Consider the following 21,973-nt stretch of genomic DNA (forward strand, 5'->3'; position numbering starts at 1 on the left):
AGAAGTGCTTAGCTTTGGGTTCAATCTTGCGTTGTTCTTTCCCAGTGACAGTAGGGGCGGCAAGGCACGTATTGTATTGTTGCCATCGAGGATAAAAAGATGGGGTTTATATCATATTGCTTGAGTTTATCCCTCTACATCATGTCATCTTGCTTAATGCGTTACTCTGTTCTTATGAACTTAATACTCTAGATGCAGGCAAGAGTCGATCGATGTGTGGAGTAATAGTAGTAGATGTAGAATCGTTTCGATCTACTTGTTGCGAACGTGATGCCTATATACATGATCATGCCTAGATAATCTCATAACTATGCACTTTTCTATCAATTGCTCGACAGTAATTTGTTCACCCACCGTAATACTTATGCTATCTTGAGAGAAGCCACTAGTGAAACCTATGGCCCCCGGGTCTATATTTCATCATATAAGTTTCCGATTTACTTTTATTTGCATCTTTTACTTTCCAATCTATATCATAAAAATACCAAAAATATTTATCTTATCTTATTATCTCTATCGGATCTCACATTCACAAGTTACCGTGAAGGGATTAACAACCCCTTTATCGCGTTGGTTGCGAGGTTCTTGTTTGTTTGTGTAGGTACGAGGAACTTTTGAGGAGCCTCCTACTGGATTAATACCTTGGTTCTCAAAACTGAGGGAAATACTTACGCTACTTTGCTGCATCACCCTTTCCTCATCAAGGGAAAACCAACGCAGTGCTCAAGAGGTAGCAAGGCATCACGTCCAAGATTGGTAGACCGACTCCTGCCTGCATCTACTACTACTACTCCACACATCGACCGCTATCCAGCATGCATCTAGTGTATTAAGCTCATGGAAAAATGGAGTAATGCAATAAGAACGATGACATGATGTAGACAAGAAATGTTTATCTATTGCGGCAGATAAGAATCCCGTCTTTTTATGCTTAGTAGTAACAATACATACATGTCGGTGCCCTTTCTATCACTGGGATCAAGCACCGTAAGATCGAACCCACTACCGGGCAGCTCTTCCCATTGCAAGATAAATAGATCAAGTTGGCCAAACAAAACCCAAATATCAGAGAAGAAATACGAGGCTATAAGAGATCATGCATATAAGAGGTCAAAGAACTCAAATAACTTTCATGGATATAAAAAGATATAACTGACCATAAACTCGAAGTTCATCGGATCCCAACAAACACACCACAAAAAGGACTTACATCATATGGATCTCCAAGAGATCATTGTATTGATAATCAAGAGAGAGAGAGAGGAAGCCATCTAGCTACTAAGTACGGACCCGAAGGTCTACAAAGAACTACTCATGCATCATCGGAGAGGAACAAATGGAAGTGGTGAACCCCTCTATGATGGTGTCTAGACTAGATCTCGGTGTTCTGGACTCTGCGGCGGTTGGATGAAAATTTCATCGACTCCCCTAGGGTTTCTGGAATATTGGGGTATTTATAGAGCAAAGAGTCGGTCCAGGGGGCACCCAAGGTGGGCACAACCTACCTGGGTGCGCCAGGGCCCTTCTCGGGACTCCCCCAGGTGCAACCAGTGCCCATTGTGTTCCTTTTGGTCCATAAAAAATCATCTTAAATTGGCGTGGTATTTAGACCCCTTCTGATATTAATTTCATGCGATGTCAAAAACATGCAGAAAACAACAACTGGCACTTGGCACTATGTCAATAGGTTAGTACCAAAAAATGATATAAAACGATTATATAATGATTATAAAACATCCAAGATTGATAATAAAACAACATGGAATGATAAAAAATTATAGATACGTTGGAGACGTATCAGCTCGTTGCACGGGCTCATTGACATTGGAGGTAGTATTTGGCTCCCCAGACAACTTCCGCTGCGAAGAATTAATCTTCGACATCATCCCTTTCCGCAGTGGCTATCACACACTGCTCGGACGAACTGCTTTCGCCCGCTTTAATGCAGTCCCACACTATGCTTAGTTGAAGCTTAAGATGCCTGGACCTCGGGGCGTTATTACAGTCAATGAAAATATGGAGAGCTCCCTTCGTACTGAAGAGCACATCGTGGCCCTCGTAGCTGAGGTTTATGGCAGCCTTATCAAGCCGAACAATTCATCGGCCAATAAAGCCAATGATGTATCTAAACGAGTCCGGTCCGTGCATAATTGCAATAAATCAATGGATCCGGACCTTGATTAGCAGTTCGACCTCCGCCGGTCACCCCATAAGGTTGCGGCTTACGTACCGCACGTACATAACTACGCACTAAAAATACCCTGGGCGGCGCTAGAGGCACACTGCAGAAAGGGTCCATAGTACGGCTTGACCCCATCTGGACTGCATATACCTTTTTTCACTGCAGGTTCATCAAAGAGCCCTACTCGTTATATGGTTGTTTCAGGAGATCCTTTTAAGGCTAGTGTTTCCCAACCATCAAATACTCCTATCAAAGGACTTATTGCTAAGGAGAAACGGCGCAGACGTGCGACAAGGTATCACTGGAGTCTTTTTTAAAATCATGTGCTACCATACTAGCATATCTAAATATTTAGTGGGAAACTTCATCTCCTCATCCTCATCATGCCTAATAGGTATCTCAAAATGTTTAGCTAGACGAGGGGCATAGATACCACCAAAAATAGTACCCTTCGAACGGTTTGTGTTCAATCGTCGAGCAACAATAGCGCCCAAACTAAAAGTTCTGTCAGAATATAAAGCATGGCGCAAAATAGCGAGATCAGGTGCACTAAGGCCCCCACTCTCTCCATGACCTATCAAGCATCTCCTTGCAAATAATGAATAATAACACAAAACAGGAAAAATGCAAGCTACCTGCCCTAGCTTCTGACACTCCTCTCTCTTCTCCCATAGTAGTTTCATAAATAAAGTCCTCCACGTCCCTAGGGCGTGGCTCATTGATGCTGCCCTCATAAGGTATTTTGTAAACATCACAAAAATCACATAGTGTCATTTGCTTGGGCACAGTAAAATTCTACCATGGGAGGATCCTTCCTAGAAGGAAAGTGAAATTTTTGCACGAAGGTACTAGTGAGTAGGAGGTATTGGTCACACTTATCTTCGAGGAAGACGGTAATGCCAGCATTATCCGCCAAATAATGGAAATCATCATAAATTACGGCCTTCCTCAAGAACGCATCACTTGGCCACTCACACGGCCGAACCTGCGCCGCGCGAGGAAGGTTGTACTTGGGCTTCTTCTTCTCCTCATTCTCATTTCCTTCAGAACCCCAACTTGAAGAGACCCTTAACCATCTCCTCATCATTCTTCCTTTTTCTGAAAATTTCTAGAATTTTTAGTGACTCGAAATAAAAGTGAACTAAACTCAATAAAACTAATAGCAACTACTCCCACAAGTGTCTAGAGGCTATATCATGCAACAACACTACTTTGGACCATATAAATTTGACATGCAAGCTCAAGAACAAGGTCACCACAGTAGCAAAAATTTGCAATGTATAAAGCACTAGAACAAAAACTAATTTGACCATTGGAGGAGTCACATACTGATGAACAATCCCCCAAAAAAGTTTTGCAAATGGAGCTTTGAGCAAGGAGATAAAAAATGGCAGCAAGATGAGCAAGAACACGAGTTTGAGCAATGGGATGATTTTTTCTGGAGGAAAAGTGGATGTGTGCTGGCATAAATGAGGGGGACCCTGATAACCCACAAGTATAGGGGATCGAACCAGTTTTCGAGGGTAGAGTATTCAACCCAAATTTATTGATTCGACACACGGGGAGCCAAAGAATATTCTCAAGTATTAGCAGTTGAGTTGTCAATTCAACCACACCTGGATAACTTAGTATCTGCAGCAAAGTATTTAGTAGCAAAGTAGTATGATAGTAATGGTAACAGTAGCAAAAGTAAAGATAACAGTTTTGTAGTAATTGTAACAGCAGCAACGGAAAAGTAAATAAGCAAAACACAACATGTGAAAAGCTCGTAGGCATTGGACCAGTGATGGATAATTATGTCGGATGCGATTCCTCATGTAATAGTTATAACATAGGGTGACACAGAACTAGCTCCAGTTCATCAATGTAATGTAGGCATGTATTCCGAATATAGTCATACATGCTTATGAAAAAGAACTTGCATGACATCTTTTGTCCTACCCTCCCGTGGCAGCGGGGTCCTAGTGGAAACTAAGGGATATTAAGGCCTCCTTTTAATAGAGTACCGGACCAAAGCATTAACATATAGTGAATACATGAAGTCCTCAAACTACGGTCATCACCGAGAAGTATCCCGATTATTGTCACTTCGGGGTTGTCGGATCATAACACATAATAGGTGACTATAGACTTGCAAGATAGGATCAAGAACTCACATATTCTAACCTATAAGGCTGCTAGCCGAACCTCCTCCATGGAGCTCCCCCAATTCCATGCACTTTGGGCCGTTGGATTTGGTCCTTTTCTCTCTTGTGCCATTGGATTTTCACCTTCCGGTAAATCTCGTTTTCACCATGCAGTTCTTTTGTCGTCCAATGACTGGCGGGCTCATCTCGACTATGTATTGGCTGGGTCAACCGTGCTCATGTGCGTGAGATTTTGCCCAATCCGCAACTTGCACGCTGCATCCAGTCCTTGCCCAATCCCACGCCTATCCCCTTTCCCCTCCAATTTGCACAGTCGCCGCACCCTCCCTCCTTCCACACGAACCCTCACTCCTCCCAGCCGCCACCCTCACTCCTCCCAGCCGCCTCATGCTCGCTTCCTCCTCCTCCATCCTCCCGCGCCGGTCTCCCCTCACATCTCATTCATCTCATCGGATCCAAGGCGAGGCGATCTTCTCCGGCTGCGACCCCATGGATCCGTCCCTGAGAAGATGAGAGGGAGAGAGAGAGGAAAGAGGAACAGGAGGTCCAGCGGTGGAGGGGAGAGGGCACCTCTGGCCCTTCCTCTTCCCGCGCCGCCGCCGAGGATAACGACCGCCTGATCCAAGAGGCTACACAAGGACGCGCAGAAGAACATGAAACACGAGTTGCTGGCCTGCTGCATGGAGGAGGTGAGGCGAACCCAGTCTGTTCCTCCCTTCATTGCCCAGTTCATGGAGATGGTTGATGGCAACAACTGCTTCGAAGTCCACCACTGTGAGCTGCTCAAGCCGTCTGTGTCGGTTGCCCTGCTCCGCCGTCTCCCTTTCCCCTTCTGGCGACCCCTCCCTACGTGAGCTCCTTCCTCCAATCTCTTGTGTTGCTTCTCTTCCTGCTCCTCCCCCTCCTTCTCATGCTATGTATTTTCAATTTCTTTGTGCCTTAATCCAATAGTATAAATTTCTTGATGCTCCATACATGTGTGGCAATTCCTTAATTATAAGTCTCAGTTTATGCAATTTCTTGAAGGAATACGATGACAGGGAGGAGGGCCTGCCTTTTCCTCGGAGAGGAGGTCGACTGTCGGAGGTGACGAATTCTATCTGAACTTCTTACCAAAGCTTAATGTGTGTGTGTCACTCCTTAATCTGTGTGTGAAGTTTAGAGTTTTAATCACTATCTTGGTGCTCGCTGGTTTCAGTCTTTGTGTGGAATGAAGCGAAACAGCAGGAAGGAAATAGAGCGGGTCGTGTGTCATCGTACACAGTCTGCCTTCCATTGTGTGAGTACTTGCACTTGGATCGCCCAATTGTGTGTGCACAGCAGGTGACCATGCATTGGAACATCGGATTCAACCTGCTCACAAGTTGAAGAGAAGGCTACATATGCTTTTTGTAGCCAGTACTAAGTAATCTAATGATCCGCTCCTTGCAATCTAAGAAAAATAAACATTCAAGTAATTTCTGATCGAAGGTCTGGTTACCAACTATTTGTGTTTGTGTCTACAAGCTTTTGACTTTTTTTGTCTGGTCTATTGTTTATTTGCAATGTTGGACACTCTTGCCATTTCCTGTGATTTTTTTGTTTGATCTTACTCTCAATATACTACATATTAACTCTGATGAATGAGTATTTTCAGATTAGATTGGGTGGCCCTGACATTGTCTCAGATCCGAGCGAATACCAAAAACATATGTCAGTTCTGCAGCATAAATAGATTTACATTTCTTTTCTTTTGCTCCATTTTTGGTATGTGTTTTGTCCATACGAATTGTATCACCGAAGCATGCACATAGTAGTCATTGCTTGAGTTATGATTGTAACTTACGATTCTTCATGTATTGTTCACTATGTTTGCCTATATGCATTTAAATGATGGTGTCCTGCATATGTAGTCAGGAAGCTACTAGCAGTACTGTTAGTTAAGGCTTTTCACCATGTTCATAGTTTTACTTTGTGCGTACTGAAAGTAACCAATATGCTTCTGGATCTGTGCTTTGGCAGCCCCGCAATGTTCTGTTGGAGCACAAGAGATTAAAGCTTCTGAAGTATTGGACCTGGCAATTTCTTGTTGTTAGGCATGTATGCTCCATTCTGATTATTACACTTCAGCTTCTTGGGCTGTACACCAGTAGGGTCAGCTGGACATTCACATTTATACTGAAATTTTTCAGTCTCCATGGCATTATATGGCTTGGTCATATTCTATCACTTGTTTGCCAAGGAGTTGGTAGGTCACAAGCCTCTTGCTAAGTTTTTGTGCATGAAAGGGATTGTCTTCTCTTTCTCGCTGGTAAATCACTTCCTCTCCTGGCATAAAGACTTTCAAAAACTATTGTAATTATCTTTGGGTTAGTTTTTTTCCTATGTGTCTGAATGTTTTGATGTAATTGTACGCAAGTTTGTCTTCATGGTTGCATCGGACATTTGGTTAAGGTGGCGATATTGGTTTAGTAATGTTGATAGTTAAGGCCTTTTATTCTTGCCATGTTATCTGCTATGATTTTGCATGAAGCTCTTCTCTCACCCACTCTTTGGATTTTGTCCAGCATGATATTTAATTACCTTATATATTGTTATTATGGCTGAGGTTATCAGTCTAGGAGCTTTATCTGCAGTTTAATTTTCCATGCATTGCCATGTAAATATTCAAATTCAGAAAGAAAGAAAAATAAAGGTCGCAAATAAACAACTATGCACGGTGAAAAATAAAGCTAGAGATAAGTTTGAAACGAGTTTATGAGCATAAATCAGTTAAATTATTTCACCTTTCAACACACAACTTTGCTGCTGTAGACATTCCCAGTGGACTGTTGCTGTTAGTGAACCACCCTATTGTCTACGGGTGCTTGAGACACATTCTAACCTGCAATCCTTAGCGGTAGGAAACTAAATAGGTAAATACGACACCCGTTCCATTTTGTGACATAGTTTCTTTTTATCAATTCAAATCTGATCAAACTCTCGCTTCTTGAATATGGTTATCTGTCTGTAGGGTTGTGTGCTGGACATTTTGGCTACTGTAGGGGTTATTCAGTCTCGCCATTTCTGGCTGGACGTCGAGCGCATACATGATGCAATCCAGAACGTCTTGATTATCGTAGAAAGGGTTATCTTCTTAGTCCTCTAGCAATATGTGTACCATGTCGCTCCGTACAGTGGCGCTGACAAGGCGAAATCCGTGAAGAAAGAATGATTCAGGGCTTCGTGCCAAGCAACATCTGCAACTGGTTCTTGTATAATTTTGTGTGTATGTGCTGGGAGTATTGATTCTAGGTGTTATAGGATATGTATATTTCCTTGTGAACATGTGTAGAGTGAGTCGTTGTTATATGCCTTGAACATTAGAAAACCAGATGATCAGGAACGACATATAGGAAAGCTACTGTTGTTACCGTGTTGTGAGATTATGTAAAGCCTGAACAAGGAGAATTTTGGGGGTTCCACTCCTCAAATTTGGTCTAGAATAAATGGTTGTTTCCTATTGCTTGTTCAAAAACTTGTCTGAAATTATCAGTGATATGAGTCCAGGTATGGCTTGGACTGTCTGTGTGCTTTCTCAAACACAAAGCTAATGAAAAAATGGAAATATTTTCAAAGCGCACATGGTTTCAAATGGGCCTCCACGCCATTACATAATCTCGGTCTGGGGTTGCTGCTTATTTGTTCTGCCAGCGAAGGTTTGTTCACTTCCTTTTCTATCTAGCTGCTCCATTCTTTTCTTTCGTATGTATTGTCATGGTAATTAGTTTAGATTGTGTTAATATTCAGGATTTGGCACAGAGTTGTGTTCTGTTTTGGCTCATGCTAGCGAAGGTTTGTTCACTTCCTTTTCTATCTAGCTGCTGCATTCTTTTCTTTCGTATGTGTTGTCATGGTAATTAGTTTAGATTGTGTTAATATTCAGGATTTGGCACAGAGTTGTGTTCTGTTTTGGCTCATGCTTGCCACTTGCATGATTGAACATCTGGTGTTTTGTCCGATCAACCATTTGTGAACACTAACTGAGGGAGTCCTGGACTAGGGGGTGTCCGGATAGCCGAACTATCATCATTGGCCGGACTCCAAGACTATAAAGATACAAGATTGAAGACTTCGTCCCGTGTCCGGATGGGACTTTCCTTGGTGCGAAAGGCAAGCTTGGCGATACGGATATGTAGATCTCCTACCATTGTAACCGACTCTGTGTAACCCTAGCCCTCTCCGGTGTCTATATAAACCGGAGGGTTTTAGTCCGTAGGACGAACAACAATCATACCATAGGCTAGCTTCTAGGGTTTAGCCTCCTTGATCTCGTGGTAGATCTACTCTTGTACTACCCATATCATCAATATCAATCAAGCAGGAGTAGGGTTTTACCTCCATCGAGAGGGCCCGAACCTGGGTAAAAACATCGTGAACCTTGTCTCCTGTTACCATCCGCCTAGACGCACAGTTCGAGACCCCCTACCCGAGATCCGCCGGTTTTGACACCGACATTGGTGCTTTCATTGAGAGTTCCTCTGTGTCGTCACCCCTAGGCCCGATGGCTCCTTCGATCATCAACAACGACGCGGTCCGGGGCGAGACTTTTCTCCCCGGACAGATCTTCGTATCCGGCGGCTTCGCACTGCGGGCCAATTCACTTGGCCATCTGGAGCAGATCGAAAGCTACGCCCCTAGCCATCAGGTCAGATTTGGAAATTTGAACTATATGGCTGACATCCGCGGAGACTTGATCTTCGACGGATTCGAGCCACAGCCGAGCGCGCCGCACTGTCACGATGGGCATGATCTAGCTCTGCCGCCGGACAGTGCCTTGGAGGCCACACGAGTATCCGCTCCGACCCTTAGCTCGGAGCCGACTGCGCCGATCGAGGATGGGTGGTTGGACACCGCCTCGGGGGCTTCTACCTCTACGGCGATAGAGCCGAATACCGACCCTGCCTTTCGCAAAGACCGTGACTCCGAGGTGCCGGACTCCTCGCCGGACTCCGAGCCTCCCGCGTCCCTGCCAATCGAGTCCGATTGGGCGCCGATCATGGAGTTCACTGCTACAGATATCTTTCAACACTCGCCTTTCGGCGACATCCCGAATTCGCTAAAGTGTCTCTCTTTATCAGGGGAACCCTGGCCGGATTATGGTCAGGATGTTTGGGATGCGTACGACAAAGAAATTCGAAGCCCACCCACCACCCACTTCGTAGCCACTGTCGATGACTTAACCGACATGCTATACTTCAACTCCGAAGACATCGACGGTATGGACGACGACGCCGGAGACGACCAAGAACCAGCGCCCACAGGGCACTGGAAAGCCACCTCATCATACGACATATACATGGTGGACATCCCAAAGGATGGGAATGAAGATGGAACAACGGAGGATGACCCCTACAAGAAACAGCCTAAGCGCCGACGTTAGTGGCGCCGCTCTAAATCCCGCCACAGCAGGAATGAAGATTCCGGCACCGGAGATAATAACACCCCGGACAGTGCCGAAGACAACCCCCTCCAGCAAGATTCAGCACAGGAGGATGGAGAAGCCAGCCCTCGTGAGAGAGCGGAAGACATAAAGGTAGAGGACGATAATTACATGCCTCCCTTCGAAGACGAGGCAAGCCTCGACGACGACGAATTTGTCGTGCCTGAGGATCCTGTCGAACAAAAGCGTTTTAAATGCAGGCTTATGGCCACGGCAAGCAGCCTCAAGAAAAAGCAACAACAGCTTAGAGCTGACCAAGATTTGCTAGCCGACAGATGGATCGAAGTCCTTGCGGCCGAAGAGTATGAACTCGAGCGCCCCTCCAAAAGCTACCCAAAACGCAAGCTGCTACCCCGATTAGAGGAGGAAGCACACAAGCCTACATCACCAGCGCACAATACGGCCGACTGGCCACCTCGTGGCCGCGACAGAGAGGCCTCTAGGCCCTCCACTAAAGCCATACCCCGGCGTCGCTCGAAAAGTACAAAGTCACGGGGGAACATGCCGGACTTGCGGGACATATTGGAGGATAAGGCAAGACAATCAAGATCGATCTACGGATCGCGTGGGCGCCCCACGATATGCGACGACAACCGTCACGCCGGATACAGCAATTCCGGCCGGGCCGAAAATAGTAGACAAAGCTCGCTTGAGCTACATCGTGATATAGCCCAATACAGAGGCTGCCGCACACCCACTCTGCTTCACAGATGAAGTAATGGATCATCAAATCCCCGAAGGTTTCAAACCAGTGAACATTGAATCCTACGACGGCACAACAGATCCTGCGGTTTGGATCGAAGATTATCTCCTTCATATCCACATGGCCCGCGGTGATGATCTTCACGTCGTCAAATACCTCCCACTCAAGCTTAAAGGACCAGCTCGGCATTGGCTCAACAGCTTGCCAGCAGAATTAATTGGGTGTTGGGAGGACCTGAAAGCCGCATTCCTTGATAACTTCCAGGGCACATATGTGCGACCACCAGACGTCGATGACCTAAGCCACATAATTCAGCAGCCAGACGAATCGGCCAGACAATTCTAGACACGATTCTTAACCAAGAAAAATCAAATCGTCGACTGTCCGGATGCAGAGGCCCTTGCAGCCTTCAAACATAACATCCGCGACGAGTGGCTTGCCCGGCACCTAGGACAGGAAAAGCCAAAATCCATGGCAGCCCTCACATCACTCATGACCTGCTTCTGTGCGGGAGAGGACAGCTGGCTGGCCCCCAGTAACAACCTCACCAAAAATTCTGGTAGTCCGGATACCAAGGACAGCAATGGCAGGTCGCGTCGCAATAAGCACATGCGCCGCATTAACGACGACAATACTGAAGATACGGCAGTCAACGCCGGATTCAGAGGCTCTAAACCCGGTCAGCGGAAAAAGCCATTCAAAAGAACTACTTCGGGCCCGTCCAATTTGGACCAGATACTCGATCGCTCGTGCCAGATACACGGCACCTCCAAAAAGCCAGCTAATCACACCAACAGGGATTGTTGGGTGTTCAAGCAGGCAGGCAAGTTAATTGCCGAAAGCAATGACAAGGGGCTGCATAGCGATGACGAGGAGGAGACACGACCGCCGAACAATAGAGGACAGAAGGGTTTCCCCCACAGGTGCGGACGGTGAACATGATATAAGCAACCCACATACCCAAAAGGGAGCGAAAGCGTGCGCTCAGGGACGTATACGCGATGGAGCTAGTCGCCCCAAAGTTCAATCCGTGGTCCTCCTGCCCGATCACTTTTGATCGAAGGGACCACCCCACCAGTATCCGCCACGGCGGATTCGCCGCATTGGTTCTAGACCCAATCATCGACGGATTTCACCTCACTAGAGTCCTTATGGACGGCGGCAGCAGCCTGAACCTGCTTTACCAGGATACAGTGCGCAAGATGGGCATAGGCCCCTCAAGGATTAAACCCACAAAGACGACCTTCAAAGGCGTCATACCAGGTGTAGAGGCCAATTGTACAGGCTTAGTTACACTTGAAGTGGTCTTCGGATCCCCGGATAACTTCCGAAGCGAGGAGTTAATCTTCGACATAGTTCCGTTCCGCAACGGCTATCATGCACTGCTCGGACTAACCGCGTTCGCAAAGTTCAATGCGGTGCCGCACTACGCATACCTCAAGCTCAAGATGCCAGGCCCTCGAGGAGCCATCACGGTCAATGGAAACACCGAACACTCTCTCCGAACGGAGGAGCATACAGCGGCTCTCGCGACGGAAGTACAGAGTAGCCTCTTAAGGCAATTCTCGAGTCCGGCTGTTAAGCGACCGGACACCATCAAGCGCGCCCGGAGTAACCTATGACAAGACCACCTGGCACGTTCCGAGCATGCGTAGCAATGCGGCCCCAACCCCAGCCCTCGCAAAACCGCGAGACCAGTACCACGCGTACATCACTACGCTCTGGAGATACCATGGGCATAGGGGGAGGGGCACGACCACGGCAGGCCCAGAGTGCGGCTCCACCACACCAAGGGCTCCCAATTGGGTCATTCCTTTTTTCTTTCTTTCTTTTTTCTTCTTATCCTCAGGACTCCGTTTCCCAGAAGCCCTGTCCAGCAGTAGACCTGCCGAACTCACGATGCAACGGCCAGGGAAGCAGAAAAGCTACAACGAGTATCCAGGTGGTCTCCATTACGAGCATTATACCTGTTTTATACACCATTCCGCAGCCTACCCCTGGAGGGGGACATGTTAAATAATCCCACCCCTTGCTTACCGCACTATTTGTATCGTTCTGCATTCATTGCAGTATTTTTTGAATAAACAATGCATCGCTTTTTTGCCTAACATTGCATTCCCTTTTTATATATGTTCACTTATGACATGTTGCACCCGTACGCTTTGGTACGGCCAAATACATCAGGGGCTTAAGTTCCCCAAATTATGGGGTGGTAAGTCCGAACACTTTCACAAGTGCGGCACCCCGAACTTATAGCATTATATGCATCGGCTCCGAATCATGTCTTGGGTCAATAGTTGGGTTTGCCCGGCTCCCATGTTTTGGTACCTTACGTTCCGTTATATCGGCTAAGGTAGCGCTGGGAGAACCACTATGATTGTGCCCCAGTTGAGCTGGGCTGAGCACCTCAGTGGAGAAAGCTAAAACTGACCGTCATGATGGGGCGAGAGCCGGTCGCTGTTCGAGAGGTTTTTTCGAGTCTCTAAAGACTTATGCCGCTTAGAGCGAGGAACTGGCTTTGTCCGGCCCAAGCGTGGATAGCGCCCCGAATTCGGCCTTCCGAACACTAGGGGCTTCGCCGAAATTTAAAATTATAGAATTCTATGGCTAAGTGAGAGTGTTCAAGCATTATAAGTCCGGTTGCCTCGTTCGTTGTGTTGAGCGCCTCCCTAGAAGGACCCAAAAATGGGAACAAGAGCGCTCAAGTTTATCCCGAACACCCCAGCACTCGTGGCATGGGGGCTGAAGCCAACGACTTGCCATCTCTCAGATTCGATAAACGGCCGCACAAAAGGTAATATTTTAAATTAACAAGCGTTGCTTCGCGCATATGAACAAAGTTTTCAGCGCACAGGATAACAAAATGCGAGTCTACTCGAAAATTACATCTTTGGAGCACTCACCCGCAATAATGCGGGCACCCTTCAGGACACCCTTATAATACATCTCGGGCGTGCGATACTCCTTGCCCGGTGGTGGCGCGTCCGTCACAAGCTTCTCGGCGTCCATCTTACCCCAGTGCACCTTAGCGCGGGCAAGGGACCGACGGGCACCTTCAATGCACGCGGAATGCTTGATGACGTCAACCCACGGACAGGCATCCACCAGCCGTCACACCAGACCGAAGTAGCTCCCAGGCATGGCTTCTTTGGGCCACAACCGAACTATGAGGCCCTTCATGGCCTGTTCGGCCACCTTGTGGAGCTCGACCAGCTGCTTCAGCTGGTCGCTTAGGGGCACCGGATGTCCGGCCTCAGTGTACTGAGACCAGGACACCTTCTCCGTCGAGCTCCCCTCCTCGGCTCTGTAGAACACGGCAGCATCGGACACGCTACGGGGCTGATCTGCGAACGCTCCTGGAGAGCTCCGAATTCGGGTAAGTAACAAGTAATTCACTTTTACATGCTTGCTCTGCATGAAGAATGCCTTACCCGCCGCTATCTTCTTTACTGCCTCAATTTCCTGGAGGGCCTTCTGGGCTTCGGCCTTAGCGGCTTTGGCACTCTCAAGAGCCGACGCGAGCTCGGACTCTCGAGTCTTTGAGTCACGCTCCAAACTCTCGTGTTTTTCCACGAGAGCCTGGAGCTCTTGCCGCACCTCCGCCACCCGCGCCTCCTGCTTCTCTCGCTCGGTGCATTCCGCGGCCGCATTGTGTTCGGCCACGGACATCGCCTCCTTCAGGGTCGCCACCTCATTCGTAGCCCCTGGAGTACCCAAGTTATTCCTGTCATTTTTTGCAACCAAAATCCTTTTCTATAAGGTACAACTTTAATAAGGTGTTACTTACCTTCCTTGTCCTCGAGCTGCTTCTTGGCATGGCCAAGCTCGATCTCGGACCGCTCGAGGCTCTACTTCAAGGCATTGACCTCTGCAGTCAGTGCGGCAGAAGTCAGCAGCGCAGCCTGCATTCCCATATTGACATATTTGCGTTAGACTCCTGCGTATATCTTTTTAGATCCTTAGGTCGGCTTTTCTTTCCGAACACTGAACTGAGTATCAGGGGCTACTGTCTATGCAGTACTACTCTACATATCTTAAAAATTCTTACCTCGAAGCCTGTTAGAAGGCTGGTGCAGGCCTCGATCAGCCCGCTTTTGGCGGACTGAACTTTCTGAATCACCGCACTCATAACAGTGTGGTGCTCTGGAAGCGCCATTGAGCGCCTCCAGTAGATTATCCGGCGCCTCCGGTTAGACGGAGGCCGCCGGCGTCGCTGTCTTGCCCTTCTCACGAAGGGGCCGCCCGCCGGACTCCGGAACCACCAAAGGTTCCGGTGCGGAGTCCGGTCCATGGTCCGGGAGGTTGCCTTGCGGCACCTCCGGGGCCTCCCCCTCCTGGCGGGTCCCCTTCTGGGACCCCACCTCAGCGTCGTCCACGTCACGGGGGGAGGAGGCGGTCGGATGTGAAGCGCTATTCACATCCGACGAGCCCAAGGACCCGCTCGACGAAACGGGGAGATCGTCCTTGGGCGGACTGCATGGTTGTATGCGGCGTTAGAAGACACTATGCGACAAAAGAAAAATTATGAGTTATTCAGGAATCCAGACACTTACGATCTCGCCAGGGGCTTGGCCCTCGAGGGCCACTCCTCTTCGCCGTCGTCGGCATTGGCGGAACAGTCCGGGGGAAGGGTCCTTCCTTGGACCCTTCGGCCTCCCCCGTTGGGGAAGCCTTCCTCTTCTTCTCTCCCCCCGCTGGGGGAGAGGCCTTTTCCTTCTCCTCCTCGTCTTCGTGGGAGGATTCCTCCTTGGAGTCATTGGACGATGAGTCCGATAACACCTGGCGCCGGGAACTCCTCCAGGTTCCCGTGGCATTCTTCTTGGCCTTCTTCTCCGGCACCACGTAAGGCGCCGGGACCAGCAGCCCTGTCAAACGAGCATCCGCTGGGTCTTCTGGAAGGGGAGCCGGACAGTTAACCTGTCCGGACGTCTTCTGCCAGGCCTGTTAAAGGTAATGGGAGTTTAGATCCCACATAGAGTCAAACTATGGAAAGCAACTGTCCCGTAAAGGATAATATAGCTTACCTCGCCAGCATGACGCTGCGAGCTGAATCCGCGATCTTCGGTAGCGGATGCGGGAGCCTCGGCGCCCTTGAACAGCACCCTCCAGGCCTCTTCGTACGTAGTGTCGAAGAGCCTGCTCAAAGTCTGGTGCTGTGCCGGATCAAACTCCCACAAATTGAAGTCTCGCTGTTGGCACGGGAGAACCCGGCGGATGAGCATGACCTAGACTACGTTGACAAGCTTGAGATTCTTGTTCACCAGGGTTTGGAGACAGGATTGGAGTCCGGTCAACTCCTCCGAATTGCCCCACAATAGGCCCTTCTCTTTCCAGGAGGTGAGCCATGTGGGGATGCTAGATCTGAATTCGGGGGCCGCTGCCCATTCAGGGTCACGCGGCTCGGTGATGTAGAACCACCCCGATTGCCACCCTTTGATGGTTTCCGCGAAGGCACCCTCGAGCCAGGTGACGTTGGGCATCTTGCCCACCATGGCGCCTCCGCACTCCGCTTGGCGGCCACCCACTGCCTTCGGCTTGACATTAGAAGTCTTTAGCCATAAGCCGAAGTGGGGCTGGATGCAGAGGAAAGCCTCGCACACGACGATAAACACCGAGATGTTGAGGATAAAATTCGGGGCCAGATCATGGAAATCCAGGCCATAGTAGAACATGAGCCCCCGGACAAAGGGGTGGAGTGGGAAGCCCAGCCACGGAGGAAATGGGGAAGGAACACTACCCTCTCATGGGGCCCGGGGGTGGGGATGAGCTGCCCCTCGTCGGGGAGCCGGTGCGAGATATCGCTGGACAAGTATCTGGCCTTGCGCAGCTTTTTGATGTGCCCCTCCGTGATGGAGGAGGCCATCCACTTGCCTCCCGCTCCAAACATGGTTGGAGAAGGTCGAGGTGAGATGTGCGGACTTGGGCGCTGGAGCTTGAGTGCGCGGAGATGGATAAGCAAAGGAGGAAGAAGGCGTAGGTGAAAAGGTGGATCCTTATCCCCTTACATATGGGCGGACGAAACTATGCGTCCCCACCAGCCCGGTAAAACTCACTTATCTTCCAAGCCCGCAATCAATGGCGTGGTTGGGTTACCCACGTTCGTATTGATGAGAATCCCGGAATAAGGGGACACGATCTCTGCTTTGACAAGACGTGCCAAGGAAACCGCTTCGCTAAACGCGCTGAGGTGGAACAATGAAAATGATTCGAGTAAAGGCTTGCCCGTGGTGTGACGTCATGCCACGAAATACGTCAGCAGATTGAACTTGTGTAAATATTATTCTCTCTACGGTGGTATGTGGAATTTATTTTGCAGAGCCGGACACTATCCTGGTGTTCAAAATCTTCTATGAATTATTCGGAGGAGGAACCCGCCTTGCAATGCCGAAGACAATATGCGCGCCGGACTCGTCGTCATTGAAGCCTGGTTCAGGGGCTACTGAGGGAGTCCTGGACTAGGGGGTGTCCGGATAGCCGAACTATCATCATTGGCCGGACTCCAAGACTATGAAGATACAAGATTGAAGACTTCGTCCCGTGTCCGGATGGGACTTTCCTTGGCGCGGAAGGCAAGCTTGGCGATACGGATATGTAGATCTCCTACCATTGTAACCGACTCTGTGTAACCCTAGCCCTCTCCGGTGTCTATATAAACCGGAGGGTTTTAGTCCGTAGGACGAACAACAATCATACCATAGGCTACCTTCTAGGGTTTAGCCTCCTTGATCTTGTGGTAGATCTACTCTTGTACTACCCATATCATCAATATCAATCAAGCATGAGTAGGGTTTTACCTCCATCGAGAGGGCCCGAACCTGGGTAAAAACATCGTGTCCCTTGTCTTCTATTACCATCCGCCTAGACGCACAGTTCGGGACCCCCTACCCGAGATCCGCCGGTTTTGACACCGACACTAACTTTCAATCATGAATCATATCCAGATCATAGCCATCATAGAACATTTTTACCAGATTCCTCTTGCTATCACCACAAGGGGAAATTGCTTACGGTGGCAATATGCTCTTCTATGATGTCAGATTGACTCTTTTTATTAGCATGTAGACTAGCTTTTAGTTCACTAAGATTAGTTTTTGTTCACATTGCTCTGTATATAAGAAAGGGATTGTTGTGCTGAAAAGGTGTATGACATTCTGGGAAAACATTGTTTAGTAAAAATTATGTGGAGGTAAATTTTAGAGGTGAAATGTTGTGGATGTTCTGACGGGGAGATGCTTGGGCTAACTTCAGCGTCACACTTTATTCAATATTTGGGTATTGGGTTCTACTTATTGTCGGCGCCTTTATTTTTTGTTTCCTCCAAATTCCATGAGATATTTATTGAACAATAAATCACATGCTTGCAAGTCATTGTGTCATCTCTCTCTAACCGCCCCCTCCCATCATCTTGGCTTGCAGGTCGCCGTGTGTCTCCTGCTAGTCCGCGATGTGTCTCCCGCGAGTCCGCGACATAGCTTGCAATCTAGGTTATTGCCAAATTAACTTAGGATTGGTATCCTACAATGTATTTGTGTATTACCGTAGCAAGCACATGTGAAGGTGGGATTACATTCTATACTCTTGAAACTATGTAGAATTTTGCATGTGCATTGTTCACTTCAGCAAAATAGAGATCCCCTAACTAGCAGATCAATGTTGGCTATGATCGCAGTTTTTTACATTGTCATATTTGTAGATATACTGTATGATGGAGTATCAACTAGCTGTCTTTGGTCGCACTTAGTATAAAAGTCTCATATATTGCCGTGCATGTACGTTCTGCATTCTACTTCTCTGTTGTATACATAGCTGCTTGTATATCTAAATTGATTGTTTGCTGAACAATTTCTCTAATGTACATCTATGAAATTACTAATATGTGGATTTTGTAAACATGATGGTGCAGATCCGAGAAAGAAGAGATAGGACCAAGGAAATTAGGTGCTTCTCTACCCCTCTATCACTTTTACATTTTATTTTCCTAATGTGGATTTTCTAAAAATGATGGATGATGTGTGCTGCTCCCTCCTTTGGTTTTAGTTTCAGCATTTTTCTCTCCATGGTCCTCTCTATTTTATATGTAGAGTTTAACTAAACCATAAAGAACGTGGAGGTTTATTTTATCTATGTTTGTACCCATGCAAATCTTGAATTGTTTACATTGATAGTTTACTCACTGACAAAATAAAGTATGTTGTGTTCAACATGCTCACAAAACTGAATAGAAGCCCTTGTGATGTCGAATTCAGGTATTATAGGGAAAACACCATTTGTTTTTTGGATTCATTTTTTTTGTGAAAATAGTCGGATAGTGATCTTAATGATACAATGCATTTTTTCGTACAAGTCGCTGGTGCAATTTGCACCTGGCAAATAAATTTGTATTACTATCTATTTTATCAGGTAAAAACACCAGCAATGTTGTGACGCCCCCGATTTAATTGTACACTAATCATGCACGCAAATATGTACGATCAAGATCAGGGACTCACGGGAAGATATCACAACACAACTCTAAAACATAGATAAGTCATACAAGCATCATAATACAAGCCAGGGGCCTCGAGGGCTCGAATACAAGTGCTCGATCATAGACGAGTCAGCGGAAGCAACAATATTTGAGTACAGACATAAGTTAAACAAGTTTGCCTTAAGAAGGCTAGCACAAACTGGGATACAGATCGAAAGAGGCGCAGGCCTCCTGCCTGGGATCCTCCTAAACTACTCCAGGTCGTCGTCAGCGGGCTGCACGTCGTAGTAGGCACCTCCGGTGTAGTAGGGGTCGTCGCTGTCGGTGGCGTCTAGCTTCAGGGCTCCAGCATCTGGTTGCGACAACCAGAAAGAAAGGAAAAGGGGAAAAAGGGGGAAGAAAGCAACCGTGAGTACTCATCCAAAGTACTCGCAAGCAAGGAACTACACTACATATGCATGGGTATATGTGTAAGGAGGCCATATCAGTGGACTGTACTGCAGAATGCCAGAATAAAAGGGGGATAGCTAATCCTGTCGAAGACTACGCTTCTGGCAGCCTCCGTCTTACAGCATGTAGAAGAGAGTAGACTGAAGTCCTCCAAATAGCATCTCCAAGTAGCATCTCCAGTAGCATCGCATAGCATAATCCTACCCGGCAATCCTCTCCTCGTATCCCTGAGAGAGAGCGACCACCGGTTGTATGTGGAACTTGGAAGGGTGTGTTTTATTAAGTATCCGGTTCTAGTTGTCATAAGGTCAAGGTACAACTCCAAGTCGTCCTGTTACCGAAGATCACGGCTATTCGAATAGATTAACTTCCCTGCAGGGGTGCACCACATAACCCAACACGCTCGATCCCATTTGGCCGGACACACTTTCCTGGGTCATGCCCGGCCTCGGAAGATCAACACGTCGCAGCCCCACCTAGGCTCAACAGAGAGGCCAGCACGCCGGTCTAAACCTAAGCGCACAGGGGTCTGGGCCCATCGCCCATAGCACACCTGCACGTTGCGTACGCGGCCGAAAGCAGACCTAGCCTAGTGGCGTTCCAGTCCAATTCGGCGCGCGCCGCTCCGTCGCTGACGTCTGAAGTGCTTCGGCTGATACCACGACGTCGGGATACCCATAACTACTCCCACGTAGATGGTTAGTGCGTATAGGCTCGTAGCCAGACTCAGATCAAATACCAAGATCTCGTTAAGCGTGTTAAGTATCCGCGAACGCCGAACAGGGCCAGGCCCACCTGTCTCCTAGGTGGTCTCAACCTGCCCTGCCGCTCCGCCACAAAGTAACAGTCGGGGGCCGTCGGGAACCCAGGCCCACCACTACCTGGATGGAGCCACCTGCCCCTTCAGCCCCCATCTCCAAACAGTATCGCCAGTAATGTAACAGTGTAAAGTATATAGTATATGCCCGTGATCACCTCCCGAAGTGATCACAGCCCAGTAGTATAGCATGGCAGACAGACAAGAGTGTAGGGTCACTGATGGAACACTAGCATCCTATACTAAGCATTTAGGATTGCGGGTAAGGTATCAATGACTGTAGCAGCAATGACAGGCTATGCATCAGAATAGGATTAACGGAAAGCAGTAACATGCTACACTACTCTAATGCAAGCAGTATAGAGAAGAGTAGGCGATATCTGGTGATCAAAGGGGGGGGCTTGCCTGGTTGCTCTGGCAAGAGAGAGGGGTCGTCAACAACGTAGTCGATCGGGGCACCCAGCAGCGGCGCCGGTCTCGGTGTCTACCGGAAAGAAGTAACGGAGGGGGAACACAATAAATAACAGAGCAATCAAAGCATCACAAAGCGTAACATGGCAATACGCGGTGCTAGAGGTGACCTAACGCAGTAGGAGGTGATACCGGTGAAGGGGGGGAACATCCGGGAAAGTATCCCCGGTGTTTCGCGTTTTCGGGCAAAGGAGCCGGAGGGGGGGAAAGTTGCGAGTTTGATAGGTTAGGAGGGTGTGGCGGACGAACGGGTTGCGTATCCGAAATCGTCTCGTCGTTCTGAGCAACTTTCATGTTGAAAATATTTTAATCCGAGTTACGGATTAAAAGATATGATTTTCTAAAGATTTTATTAATTTCTGAAATTTAATTAATTATTTAATTTAATTCGAAAATTTGGATTTATGACATCAGCATGATGTCATGCTGTCATCACCAGTCAACCGGGGTTGACTGGGTGGGACCCACCTGTCATACACTGTTAGGTTAACTAGGGTTTAGTTATCTGCTTAGGCTAATATAATCAGGATTAATTAGTTTAGTTAATTAATTAGGTTAATTAAGCAAGATTAATTAAGTTAATTAATCCTTTAATTAATTAATTAATTTAATAATTTTATTTATTATTTATTTTTAATATATTATTATTAACTTTTTAATTCCTTTTTTTTATTAATCCGTTCTGGGGGTGGGGTCCCACTGTCAATGGCCGAAAGGGGCCAAACGGGCGCTGGCAAACGGGTGCGGGCACCAGCCCGCTCGGTGGCTGGGGCGTGCGGGCGCCCGAGCGAAGGCCGGGCCTGGGCGGCAGTGGGCACGGCAGCCCGAGGAGGGGCCGGCGGCAGGGAGGCGGAGGAGGGCCGCGGCATCGCCGATGAGTAGCAGCAGAGCAGACCGCGGAGCAAGGGGGGCACAACCCCAGGCGGAGGCGGGCGCGGGATGCGAGCGGTGACCACGGCGGCAGAGGGGGCGCTGGCAGCCAACCTGGACGGCAGCGGCGGCGGGGTTGCAACCGGAGCGTGCGGGCGAAGGCGGGACGCAGGGTGGGCAGCAGTGAGCGGAGCCGGAGCAGGGGTCACGGGCGCAGGCACGTCCAGGGTCGTGCGCGCGCGAGCGCGGGGGGGGGGGGGGCAATGGAGGTCGCAGCGAGCGCGAGCGCGTGCACGGCTAGGGCGCGGCCGGGCCTCGATGTCCAACGGGGCAGGGGGAGGAGAAAGGAGGGAGAGCATGGGGAAGCGCTCACGGGGGTTAGTAGGGATTTCGGCCAGCGGGCTC

At 48.4% G+C, this 21,973-nt stretch overlaps 1 protein-coding gene across 17 annotated transcripts; it reads left to right on the forward strand.

Annotated features, from left to right (window-relative positions):
* The first annotated feature begins 4,569 nt into the window (after nucleotides 1-4,569).
* Nucleotides 4,570-8,417, forward strand: LOC123044373 (uncharacterized). Of its 17 annotated transcripts, XR_006420052.1 has the most exons (8): nucleotides 4,570-5,179; nucleotides 5,356-5,415; nucleotides 5,528-5,608; nucleotides 5,966-6,021; nucleotides 6,331-6,408; nucleotides 6,501-6,619; nucleotides 7,123-7,223; nucleotides 7,322-7,825. XR_006420052.1 is itself a non-coding variant. In XM_044467103.1 (6 exons), exons 1-5 carry the CDS (start codon nucleotides 4,983-4,985, stop codon nucleotides 6,362-6,364), a joined length of 447 nt encoding a protein of 148 aa, XP_044323038.1. In that variant the 5' UTR covers nucleotides 4,570-4,982; the 3' UTR covers nucleotides 6,365-7,223; nucleotides 7,322-7,825. The 17 variants fall into 17 exon arrangements, 4 of the variants coding, with proteins under 4 accessions (XP_044323038.1, XP_044323037.1, XP_044323036.1 ...); XR_006420049.1 differs by having other exon boundaries at nucleotides 5,528-6,021; XR_006420051.1 differs by having other exon boundaries at nucleotides 6,501-7,223.
* Nucleotides 8,418-21,973: the final 13,556 nt, after the last annotated feature.

This window comes from Triticum aestivum, chromosome 2B (assembly GCF_018294505.1).
Source record: "Triticum aestivum cultivar Chinese Spring chromosome 2B, IWGSC CS RefSeq v2.1, whole genome shotgun sequence".
In the NCBI taxonomy this organism is placed as follows: Eukaryota; Viridiplantae; Streptophyta; class Magnoliopsida; order Poales; family Poaceae; genus Triticum; species Triticum aestivum.

What these genes read in the sequence shown, in the direction of transcription:
- LOC123044373 (XM_044467100.1), top strand. Translation starts at nt 4,983, where the DNA reads ATGAAACACGAGTTGCTGGCCTGCTGCATGGAGGAGGTGAGGCGAACC. An exon ending in GAGGAGGTCGACTGTCGGAG is followed by an intron (nt 5,416 to 5,527) that starts GTGACGAATTCT and finishes CGCTGGTTTCAG; the next exon opens with TCTTTGTGTGGAATGAAGCG. An exon ending in CACAGTCTGCCTTCCATTGT is followed by an intron (nt 5,609 to 6,330) that starts GTGAGTACTTGC and finishes GTGCTTTGGCAG; the next exon opens with CCCCGCAATGTTCTGTTGGA.